Genomic DNA, 12,772 nt, shown 5'->3' on the forward strand with positions numbered 1-12,772 from the left:
CAACGGAGGATCGCCAGAGAAGCCCTAGGAAAGGTTCCACGCACGCCGCCAAGGTGAAGTTGACAGCTATGACATCTAATCCCCTTGAATATGGATCCAAATCTCCCTTCAAATAGCCCCTTAAGTGCTAGAGATTCGTCTTCTTTCCTCCCTAACTTCGTCTCCAAGAATCGCCCCAAAGAAAAGTAAAGAATGTCCTAAAATCCTCATCAGTTTTATATATACCTGCTTGCTTACGGGCTACTTATGGGTGTAAGGTCATGGCCATAAGGGAGCTGGAGAAGATAGTCACGAGTCTTATGGGACCACTTACGGCCATAAGTCGCGTCCGTAAGGTCTTCTGTTTGTGTTATGGTCCAGCTCACGGCAGGAAGCTCCAACTCCTTCGTTTAAGGTCTAGAATACTTCTTTTGGCTCTCTCTCGTCTTGAAGTGTTGTCCTAAACCTGAGAAAATAAAACATACTAAAATTTAGTATCGAATTCCACAATATGGGTTTAATATATGCCGAATGATTGTATAAAATGATATGAAATACATTAATGTTGTACACTCATCACTCATGAAGAAAATTAAAAATTCGACTTATTTCCAAAACATAGTTAAGGATTTGGGGTGTATGTGTGCAGTAATGTGATCCGAGATATAGTTAGATGCTATCGGTATATTTAAATTGTGGATGAGGATGAGGTCAACAATAGGATACACTAGGCTCATCAATTTCCTTTTGCTTCTTGTCCTTGTTCTATTTTATAGTTTATTTGGATCCTGATTTGAAGCGAAGATGATCTTTTCCATGTTGACAATATTTTTATGGTTTCCTTCTCCCGTGATGAGCTTCTAAATTCCCAAGAAAATAGAAAAACTACTAGCCAGTCTCACCAATCCATAATTCACTAAGGTGTTTCGGCCATTACACAGCCATTATGAATTCCGATGTTTTTAAAAGTTATAATGTGATATGGCAGGGACTATATGGTCCTTTGAAAAAAAGTAAGGGACTAAATGGCCCATGAAATTTTTGTAGGGAGCTTTGATGTCCTTTTCTCTTAAAAAAAAATATTATCAAGTCATTATCACCAAAATGAAGGGACTAAATGATCAAGTGAAACGTCCTCATGGTCTTTTTTATCATTAGCACTTTTTTTATAAAACTATTAATTATTGTCTAATCTTTTAAAAAAATGATAACGATTCACTTGTTCTTTCTAAGGCTAAAAGCTACATTTGGTGGTCATGCCACTATAATATAGTTTTCTTTCAATGATAAATACATTGGTCACCCTTGTGGCCTTCATATTCCATCAATGGAAGTTGAAAATCTCAATCAAATGTGCAAGAGATGAATACCAACATTTCTTCAACAAAAAGTGAGAGATGGAAGGAATCAAGTTCAAATCACCACAAATTTCTATTATCTCATGATAGCATTTAAGATGAAAAGGATTATGAAGAATCTAAAAAAGATTTGATTGGAATCAAAAATGCAATTTCCAAACATTTAAATTTTGATAATAGAGATGAAAATTCTGAAAAGCATAAAACAATGACAATAAATTCTCCCCATCTGAAAATATATATATATTGACACACACAATTGTCCTATTTATAGTCTGTGATTAATAATACATATCAACTATATATATATATATATATATATATATATATATATAGAGAGAGAGAGAGAGAGAGAGAGAGAGAGAGAGAGTTGTCAAGAAAAGCTTGAGCTTGGTTTTTAAGACTGAATATCAAATAATATGCAAAATACTATGAAGTTAATGTTATTATATTAAAAATCTTATGTAAATTTTATTGTTTATAATATAGAAGAAATCAAATATAAACCTGATTTTATTTTTGAATCGAATCAAACTAAAATTTATATTTAAAAATAAATTTATTCAATTTAATTTCAAATAAAATTGAGATTAACTCCAAACCTAGAATCAAATTGTGCCTAAACAAATCTTGTCAAGCTAATTTCATGCAAGCTCATGAACTCAAGCTACTCAATTTTAAATTAAGTTTAACTTATGTTCACTTTAACTTAGATTTTCTCATTGTTGTTGTTTTTTTAATAAATTAGCTATTTTGTAGCTCTTTTTCCCAAAGAAAAAAGCTAGGTTTGTTTGTAAACTTAAAATATACAAAATATTAAAATATTATCCACGGTTATTATACAAAACCTCACCATAATCCTTGAACTAAAAACACTTTGAACATCTCATATATGATCATCGGATTTTATTTTATTCTTTTTGTCTCCAAGTTTAATTAGATTCCATTCATGTCAATGTATTCCATTGTGATAGTAGAGTCATGTAGATGAAATGCTTGCTTTTCATTGTGCTCATAGAAAAACCACCCAAGTTGCAATCCACCACTATAACTTTTCTCCTATTTTATGGAGTTGACCAAGACTACCCCACAATACAAGAGAGCCCATAGATTGCCCTACAGAGAGGATTTCAGTGATGATGCTCTTCTTGTCATCACTATTCTTGTTGTGCCGTAGACCTTGATATGTTTAAGTTATAGATACTGAATTATGACCTAAAATTTCTTCTATTGGTATACAAATGTGTATACATAATAAATTAATAACAATACATGATGCTTGTGCTCAATTAATGAAAGCAATAACGAATCAATGATACCACTTTATTTGATGCTTGTCATTGGAAATTATACCATAATTTTCTGTTGTTTTGTTTTATATTTTGAATTTGAAAACCCCCAGTTATCATAGTTATTTTGGACGGTTCTAAAAACAAAAGAGTGAATTCAACAAGAACAAATGATTGACAATTTTAGGAGAAGATGGATGGTATCCAATAGATCTAAATTTCTCAAATCATTGTCTTAAACATTTTTTTTTTAACAATATCGACAAATCACTGCACACATCTCAAATCCTCAATCATAACTTCAGAAGGAGTCATCCAACCCACGATCTTTTGCATCGGAGTTAATTGTGTTATCACTCAATTAATGCGGAGGTGGTTCAAACATGATTTATAGAACTTTTTTAAAAACATTTACTGCTCTATATCCTTTTTGTCATAATTTTCCTTTAAGGTTTTGCAATGGTCAAAATGTTGCTTACTCAAAACTTTGTAGCCTCTGCAGTTTTGTGGCATTAGAGATGGAGTTTTCCTTCTTCTGCAGTGATGTTTGCCATTGTTTTTTCTGCAGACTTCCCACATATATGGGCCATGCAAATGATAAGTCACAATCTTGGAAATGAAAAACATTGGATCCACTGAATTTGGTTATCAAGTAATAATTAAACTACTGCACAAAGAGGTCCTACGAGTAGTTAGTTAGGCACTGAAACTGATGTCTCTGGCCCAAAATTCCACTCTCTATTCTTATGATCAAAGCTCTCAATTGCCACAAAGACTCAGAAGAGGAAACCATATCCTGTGATTTTTTTCCTTTTAATTTTTCTCACTTTTTCAGTCCACCACTTGCATTAATTAATTTTTAGCTGGTGGGATCGATGATTGTCAAAGAAAGATAAATTTTTTATATTTATCTTTTTCCATTTCTGCATTGCATGCAAACAATACAAGGTTTGCTAGAAAGTGATGGCTCAAAGGTGCATTCATGTATCAAGAAGACATTGCATTGATTTGTGTTGGCAATGCTTAATTTGGTTTAAGGAATCTGAGACATAATGCTGGTTGATTGGTTGACATTCAAATGCTATTTGCACTTCATTTCTTTTAATATATATATATATATATATATATTCTAGGATTAATGATATATGAGAAGGAAAGAAATTTGTTGGTATTATGATTCCGAATGCAAATCAATTGGTAAGAAGAAGGGCTACCAATAGCACTAAGTTAGAGTAGTGGCCTACATGGCCCATTTGGTGTAATGGTGTCTCCAACTATTTGAACACCTTCCCTTTTGTTGCCCCCCTCACTAATGTTTCACTCATTACTTGAGAAAACCAAAAATTTAATATGGTGGACTTTTTTTTTACTATTTTTTTTTTTCTAAAGGTATACTTTAATGCTGGTCTTTAGTGTTATATATATATATATATACATATAAGAATTCATATATTCGGTTTATGAGATGATTTAACATGATTTTGTGAACACAAATAAACTAAATAGTGCTACACCCCAAAAAAATGTGTTTGTATGTATGATCATTTACATTAACTTTGGCGCTTAGATGCAATATGGATGAAGCTTGTCATGGTGATCAGATCACATCTGGAAATCTATATTACTTTTCCTCGATGGAAGACTGACACTCTAACTTGGTCCTAACCTCATTCCCCATTCACTGCATGTCCATTCTCAAAATTTCCAATATGGGTCATTCAGTCTATCAATCGAGTCCAAAGACGTTTCATCTAACATGAGCCGAATGTTAATAATCCTGGTTGTCAACTGGTTAACTAGAGCTGACTTTGTAAAACCTAAAACCAAGGACTCTGAGGAATACTGAACTTAGAAGTGTTCAACAGTGCTCTGCTTGACAAATGGTGGTGAAAAATTACATCAAGCACCCATTAGTGAGGGTTCTCAATCGTCCAATTAAACAACTTTCACAAGTGCCCCATCTAGAACCACTATTTTTTCCCTAGGAGGCAGTCCTTTTTCCAAGAGCAAGATCCTTAGTACTCTTCTAGCTTTCAAGGTCTGCATTTTCCTTGTCATAAAAAATGGAGCCTCTATTTTTTTTTTTGGCATGAGTCGCATGACCGCTAATTTAATGGATGCGAACCTAAAATATCTAGTCAGCTTCTTTTCTTTCAACTCAAAATCCCACAGAGGCACCATCGGACTTCAAGTGACCCTTAAGTTAATGATGTTCTCTAGAAGTCTTGAGTTCTTAGGGTCATGTGAGAGCAATGCTAGGGATATTTCAACCAACATCAACTTCTGCTAAGCCTCCTTCATCTTTATTCAATTCAATCGTGCCACCTAGACAGATGATTCCCCCTCAAATTTTCTTCAGGGTGTCACCACTCTCTACTATTGTTGTTTAGATAAGGTGCCCAGTCATTTTCCACTTCTAGTATATGTATCCCCTTTCTTCTTTACTTGATTAATATTTTATCCTAGTTCAACTGGATAAAACGGTGAATTGGTGAACCGATTGGACCGGATCGGCTAATTTAATAATTTAAATTATTTAATTAGTTTATTTATTTTATAATTAAAAACTTAAATAAAGTTAATAAACTTATTAATTTTGTCCAAATTAAAAAGCAAAAAAAGTCAAGCAAGAGCATATAGATATTAATATATTATAATTTATTATAATTAACCTATAATTTTACACTAATCAATAATTAAATCATTAAAGTTAAAGTGTTAAACTAAACATTTGAATGGATTGGTTTTTATTTCTTAATCATTATTGTTGTTGTATATTTGTATACTTATATTTTATTTAATTCTTTATTTTTTAATATTTGTTGTATAATTGTATCTTTGTATATTTGTATTTTGAAAATTTTAATTTTATGTAAAGTTGAGACTTTATGACTTATAAAGGTAATTTAACTTTGCAATATGTAATTTTATATCTTTTTTATTATTTTTCCTTATTTTTTTACTTATTTCTATTTTTTTAATTTTTAAATATTTATTTATTTAAAAAAAAATTAAATCCAGTTGAACCGGAACAGTTGCCTAACCGGTTCGACAACCGGTCCGGTTATTAAAACATTGCTCTTTTTTGATCTTGCTTCTGCTTTTGTACTCGCTCTCTCAAGTGTTGTTCTTTTTTATTCTATGAACTCTTTTATTAAAAAAAAAAAGTGTGATAACCGTAAAATAACACATTCACAACAAGGATAATTGTAAACATCGGATGTACTAAATAATGTATCAAGTAGGAATATCAGGTTTTTATATGCATAACTTTAATTTAAACATGAGTGGTAATTTTACTAGATAAAAATCAAGGTTTGATTGAAAATTATAATAAAATGAATAATTATTCACAGAAGGTTGAGCCAAATAGTTACAATATATAGATATGTTTATGAAGTATTATCTTATACATTTATACTGAATTGTAATATATAGTGTGTGCTGCTTTTTTTAAATATTGCAATAGCCCGTATTTTATATTCTTTGCAACAATAAAAAAAATTGAGGAACTTGCAACTACTGAATTAGATCAATAATACAATTCCCCTCCAAAAGATTTAGATTTAAAATTTTTTTAATTAATCTTAACTTTAATATATGTTACTATAACCATTTGTCTATTAACATCAAATCTCTTGTATAGGACGGTTATTTTGGTGAGGAGACGGGTTCGAACTCCAGCTCATGCAGGGTGAAAGTATAGATGTTGCAGAACTCAGCTCCTCTCATGTGCTTGTTCATAATACATGACATATCCATGTTTATCAAAAAAATAAAAGAAAATAATATACATTATCTTTTTAACGTTAAATATAATTAACCAGTCATGAATAAATCATTGAGCCATTCACTGAATTATTTAAATTGATATTATGCATTCATATCAAAAAAGGGTTATTATACTCTTGCCATGATTTGGATATTGTTGTCTCACAAGGTGGACAGTGCTCCATGCTCAAAAAGGTTTTAACACTTAGATGATGATTCCTTGTTGATGGTAATCATCACTGTATTAATTAATTTATTGTTAGTTCTATTTATAATCTAATGTGGTAACATGACCCCTATTTATTTATTTTATTTATTTTTTGACATAACAAATAAATCATGCTTATTAAAAAATAAAAAACAAAGTACAGTTTGTCATGATAAAAAAATACAAAAAAACGTTCACTAAAAATAGAGCAAAGAGAGTAAGAAGAGTAAAATTAAACAACAGAGCACTCTCAAGTAAAAGCCCAAAATCACCTTTTTTGTTTTTTTTTTTATTGCATTGGACCAATTAATAATCACATATTACTTAAGTAAATAGATTTAAATTTTTGGATTGAATAAAATTCAAACAACATAGCTTAACTTAAAATGAAGGGTTATGGACATATCCCCTTAAAATCTTCTCCTTTAGCATAAATCTTTAGCTTCTTTATTGTCGCATTTGATTATTGTTTTTCATGCAAAATTACAGCATTTGATACTATAGCTTAAAATTTCGAATAAATGTCTCACTATTTGCATATATTATAATTCATCTAATATTGTCAGAATAAAATTAAATAAAAATTATTTTTTTATGAATTTTTTGTTCAACACTTCTCCAAAATGTTGAAGGGGCAGATGGGTACATTTGAGAGACGTGCTGAAGGGACTGCTTAACCACCTTTGCCATGCAAACCAACTACAAAAATTCACAATCAAATTAGGGGTTTTTCCTTGCAGCCAAATCACTTCTATTCTCATAACATTTAATTTGATTTATATTTTTCAATTTTAATAACTTTATATAAATATGCTAAAAAAAATTCTATCACTTTTTTTTTCTTTATATAGAAAATATTTATGTAAAATAATTATTAAGAATGCATATCTGAATTTGTACATATATAAAATTCCTTAATTTGTTTGTATGAAAAACTTCCTAATACATTGTAGAGAATCTTAGGGGTGGTAATGGGGAGGGAAATCCCCGATCCTCGCAGGGACCCGACCCGACGGGATGGGGATTCCCCCAATCCCTCCCCCATGGGGGCGGGGATGGGGGCCAATCCGTCCCCGTTTCCTAAATGGGGATGGGGACGGGAAATGCCCTCCCCGCTAGGGGTGGTAACGGGGCGGGGATGCCCCTCCCCGTTCCCGTCCCGTCAATGGCGGGGACGGGGATTCCCCCCATCCCCGATTCCCCGACGGGGGGAATTCTCTTTCCCATCTTCATCCCCGTGGGGATCCCCACGGGGATTCTCTAGTTGTAAAAATATTATTACATATTGAAACATAAAAACAACTCAACATAAATATATACATAAAATTATGGTAAGATCAAAACTACTTAACATGGGGCTCTTATATCTAATTTTAATTGTTATTAGTTTAAAAGAAATAGTTTATGTGATTAGCGCAATTAAATTAAAATTAGAGTTTTTTTATATTATTACCTAGCCCATTGAATTTTTTTATGTTGGAAAAATTATACATATATATACACACATATATATATATATATATATATGTGTGTGTGTGTATTTTAATCGGGTCGGGATCCCACGGGGTTAGAGATATTATGTAATTATTATAACTTCCTAATATATCTCTATAAAACCAAATCCCATGCATGCCCTCTAAAAAAATTCTATTTGTTTGCTTAGTAAGATATATTATAAATTACATAAATATTGGTTTTTATAATAATAAATATAACAATTTATTTAAATTCTTTAACTACTTTTGACAATATTAATTTTTATTTAAATGTAACTAATAAAACTAGCTTTAACTTTTTTAGATATATATATACAAAAATATTGACTTAATCACCATTAAAAAAATTTAGGATTTAAATGTAATAAATAAAATAAGTTTACCATATGGGAGTATATTTGGAAAAAATATTAATTTAAAGACCATTAGAAAATTTTAAAGATATATATATATATATATATATAGCATAGATTTTGTTTTGTTATTTATTATGTAATAAAGAACTGGTAGCTACTCATATTTGTGATTGAGAGGTTTTGATTTTGAGTCTCTCATATTACAATTCACTTTCAAAGTCATTTGTAGGGAGTTTTATATGAAAAAAATACTTTTTCGTTCTTCCTTCTAGAGTTGTATGACAGAGATTTATCTCTAGGAAATCAGTCAACTATTGTAACTGATGCACCTCTGTACCTGTTTGTCTTTTAATTTGTCACTTATAGATTTTGTCAAAAAAGATTATTATGTAATAATATATTTTAGTGGTGCATGCAGACATCGTAGAGTAGATGAATACATGTAAAAAACTTGAATTTTAAAGAATATAGATAGTAATGGGTTTATCTAGGGATATACACCCAATTAGGTAAATTTTCAAAGTTATACGGCCAAATTTTTTTTTTATTTTTAATTATAAAGAAGAGATTTAATTGTGCAGAAAGGTAGGGTCTGAATTGCAAAAGAATGACAACATTAGGAAAAGGCTATTATGAGGAACCTTCTTCCCCCTACAATCAAAAGGCTATACAAACACATTCCCAAGCGAGTGCTCTAAACTCCCTCCTCTCTCTCTCTCTCTCTCTCTCTCTCTCTCATTCCTCCATTGCACTCTTCATGCTTGCTGTTATTCATCTGAGAAACCTTCTTCTTTGAGAGTCATCCAATGCCATCACCATTAGAGCATGACTACATAGGCTTCTCCTCTTCTTCCTCAAATTTTGAGGAAGAGGTGGAGGTTGAAGACCTCAAGGGGACTGAGCTTCGTCTTGGCTTGCCTGGCTCTGAGTCCCCTGAGAGGAAGCCTGTTGTGGGTTTGAGCCTTGGGTTGCCTAAGAGCTCTGTTTCTGGGTTGAAGAGAGGATTTGCTGACACTGTTGATGGTTCTGGGGGTTGGATTTTCTCTGGTGGAAGTGGAGGTGGAATGGAGAATGGAAAAGGTGGCCCCTTGGTTTCACAGAAAGAAGAGAATGGTGGAGGAACTTCAGGGCAGGATAGCAAGGGACATGTTTTATCTGCAAAGTAAGCTGCTTTTTTATTTTATGAAATTTTAATATGCTTCTTGTTTTTAGAAATGCTGATGGCTTTTCTTTTGTTAGTTTTGAAGTTCTTTATGAAATTGAAGAAATTTTTTTGTTGAGAAGTTTTTGAGAGGTCCTTTTGTTTGCTGATGGTTAATTGATGTCTTTCTTTTAGAAACAATATATATATATATATATATTTTCCCATGGTTGTTAATGTTTTTTGGAAAGGATTTTTTCCCCCAATTGTATAACCTCTTTTCTGAAACTTTGTATCCATTATGGAATTTTACTTTTCTAATTGATTCTGGTTTATCATCAATGTGCCATAAATTGTAAAATGCAAGCTTTTTTTTTTTTTTTGCTTTCCTGTCCAAATCTTTAGTTTTCATCCATTTTAACAAATGCTAAGTTGAACTTTAAGTATTTAATTTTCTTAGGTATAATAATAAATTAATTCTTGGGCTGATTTTGTTCATCAGAGCACAAGTTGTTGGTTGGCCACCAATTCGGAGTTACCGGAAGAGTATGATGCCAACAAATTTAGATAAGAACAAAGATGGTATTGAAGACAAGCAAAGCTTTGGTTGTGTGTTTGTCAAGGTTAGCATGGATGGAGCTCCTTATCTTAGGAAAGTTGACCTTAAAACATATGACAATTATAAGGAGCTCTCATCCGCACTGGAAAAAATGTTCAGCTGCTTTACTATCGGTGAGATCTGCTTATATTTATAGCGATTTCATTTTAGATGCTTCACTGAAAAAGTTGTAGATTTTTGTCTCCAAAGTTTCATAAGAATGTAATATTGATCTTTTGAAGTTATTGATTATGCTAATTCTTCTTTTGCTTTATATGCTCTTCTATGATAAACTTTGCATCATGAGAAAATGAGTTTTTAATTCTCTGATAAATTATGATGCATAGGTTGAAGCCCTTTTTGTTTTGTCATATTGATCCTTGTCAATCTTTATTCACCACAAGCAATTTTCAAATTGGTTTAGAAATTATTGCATGCCCAATCTTTTCTTTATTGTCTATATATCTCAAATTAGGTTGTCGCTTTGTGAAAATTTCTTAGTTTAATCATAAATGAGATAAAGAGATCCTGTAGACATCATCTGACTTCATTGTTTATTTTAGGTAATGATGCAGCTTGTGTAAAAAAATTCAAGTGGTTCGAATCTAAATTTGACTGCCATTTTTACTGAACTCAATGAATTTTGAACATATTATAACATGCTAATTATGAGTTTAGTTTAGACAAGACTTTCACATGTTTTGTAAGTTGTGAACTTTCAGGTCAGTGCACTTCACAAGGAGTTCAGGGCAAAGATGGATTAAGTCAAAGTTGTTTGGCTGATTTACTTCATGGTTCTGAATATGTTCTCACTTATGAAGATAAGGACAGAGACTGGATGCTTGTTGGTGATGTTCCATGGGAGTAAGTATTACTGATAACATCCAAAATCATTACGATTCGATGAGTTTAGTATTACTGATTTACTTCACTTGTCTTGTTGGTGATGTTTGAGATATGTTGCAGTATGGGATATTTTCCTCTGTTTCATTTGGTTATTTGAACTTATTACTGACTGATTAAGCATTGCTAATCCATTCTGCTGTAAATTCATTTTCTTGTAACTTACATCTTTCATTTTTTCTAGTGAATTTCCACAAGGTCTAAGATACCTAAATATTATTCGATTCCCACAATTGAAACTATTGTTGCAAATTTGATAAAAAATAAACAAAAATACCTCCAACAAATTAGCATTAACCTCAATCATTATGGACACTTCTGTTAGGATTTGAAATATGTTGCCGAATAGGCTACTATTATCCATTTTGTTTTGTTGTCAGTGCAACGGTGCTTATTGTTGCCTGGTTTGGTATTGCTCATTTGAGGTGCTCCTCTGTTTATTGAAAATTGTACCCTGATTTAACATCTGATTAATTCAATATCTTCCCATTGCAGTATGTTCACCAACTCCTGCAGGAGGCTGAGGATCATGAAGGGTTCTGACGCAATCGGACTAGGTACATGCAACTTCTGATACAAATATGAAATTAGGAGTACCCAATATATACTTCAATAATGTAAAGAGAACTCGAACATCAAAATTGTTCACTCTAAAGTTCTGGTTCAGTTATTGCATGCGCAATCAGTCACTTCACTCTAAAAACATACTAATCACTTACGGTTGAAAATATATAAAATATCTGATAGAAAGAGAGATTTAAATGAATATTCATACAATATTTTCGCAGATCTTTATAATGGTATATATCTGCCTGCAGCTCCACGCGTCAAGGAGAAAAGCAAGAATCGCAATGATTTAGCCAACCAAATGCAGAAGCCAGTGTGACCTCCCCGTGTGTCGCTTCTTGAGATCAAATGTATTTTATTTTGAATACCTTACATATGTTTCTGGCTTGCTCTTTTGCATAAACCAACACTTGATAAGATCTCTTGAAGCTTGTTTGCTAGGTGATGTATGTGTATAGGTATGACTTTGTCTGCATTGTGATTGTGAGTATTGTGGGAAATGAAAGATACACTTCGCTATTTGTAATGCAATATAGTTTGGGAATTGTATCTTGTTCTAAATAATTTCTGATTTTTAAAATTGATAGCTCTTGTTTAACATTAGAATAAGGGTTAGAAGCCCTTGGTAACCCATAGGATTTTTGCCTTTATTCGTTTGACCCCTATATTTTATAAACCTGTTCATTTGGATCTTTTTACTTTACAAACAAGTTTGCTTTGGTTATTTTATCATAGCACAATTATGTGAGTCCACGCAGAACGGAGCGCAAAAATGAACAAATCTGTGTAATTCAGCAGATAAAATGGATGTGTGTGTTTTTAAAAAAAATTTTATTTCAGGAGAAAAATACACAATAAATCAAATTTAGGGGCCATTAGTGTTAGATTAACTTTCTTGACTGAATATTCATTTCATTCTCTATATCTATTTATAGCTATAGGTTTTTGATGGTTTTTGAAGACGATGATATGTATTTTGGGTATTTTTGTGTGCGCTAAAAAGCCAAAGAAATCAGGCGGGCATGTCAACATCACAATATATTTCGGAGTGATCCAATCCTTTTAAAGTTTGGGCAAATAGCTTGTTACTACATGGTGGACTCCGC

At 31.9% G+C, this 12,772-nt stretch overlaps 1 protein-coding gene across 2 annotated transcripts; it reads left to right on the forward strand.

Annotated features, from left to right (window-relative positions):
* The first annotated feature begins 9,107 nt into the window (after positions 1-9,107).
* Positions 9,108-12,230, forward strand: LOC120259552 (auxin-responsive protein IAA17-like). Of its 2 annotated transcripts, none has more exons than XM_039267179.1 (5): positions 9,108-9,619; positions 10,101-10,330; positions 10,919-11,060; positions 11,595-11,656; positions 11,888-12,230. In XM_039267179.1, the coding sequence occupies exons 1-5, from the start codon at positions 9,264-9,266 to the stop codon at positions 11,983-11,985; spliced, it is 888 nt and encodes a 295-aa protein (XP_039123113.1). In that variant the 5' UTR covers positions 9,108-9,263; the 3' UTR covers positions 11,986-12,230. The 2 variants fall into 2 exon arrangements, with proteins under 2 accessions (XP_039123113.1, XP_039123114.1); XM_039267180.1 differs by having other exon boundaries at positions 9,109-9,619; positions 11,918-12,230.
* The last annotated feature ends 542 nt before the right edge of the window (positions 12,231-12,772 follow it).

The sequence above is a fragment of the Dioscorea cayenensis genome, chromosome 4 (assembly GCF_009730915.1).
Source record: "Dioscorea cayenensis subsp. rotundata cultivar TDr96_F1 chromosome 4, TDr96_F1_v2_PseudoChromosome.rev07_lg8_w22 25.fasta, whole genome shotgun sequence".
Taxonomy (NCBI): domain Eukaryota; kingdom Viridiplantae; phylum Streptophyta; class Magnoliopsida; order Dioscoreales; family Dioscoreaceae; genus Dioscorea; species Dioscorea cayenensis.

Bases quoted from the DNA above. Each gene is read 5' to 3' on its own strand.
- LOC120259552 (XM_039267179.1), top strand. From the start codon at position 9,264: ATGCCATCACCATTAGAGCATGACTACATAGGCTTCTCCTCTTCTTCC. The intron at 11,061-11,594 runs GTAAGTATTACT...TTCCCATTGCAG, and splicing joins GTTGGTGATGTTCCATGGGA to TATGTTCACCAACTCCTGCA. The intron at 11,657-11,887 runs GTACATGCAACT...ATATTTTCGCAG, and splicing joins TTCTGACGCAATCGGACTAG to ATCTTTATAATGGTATATAT.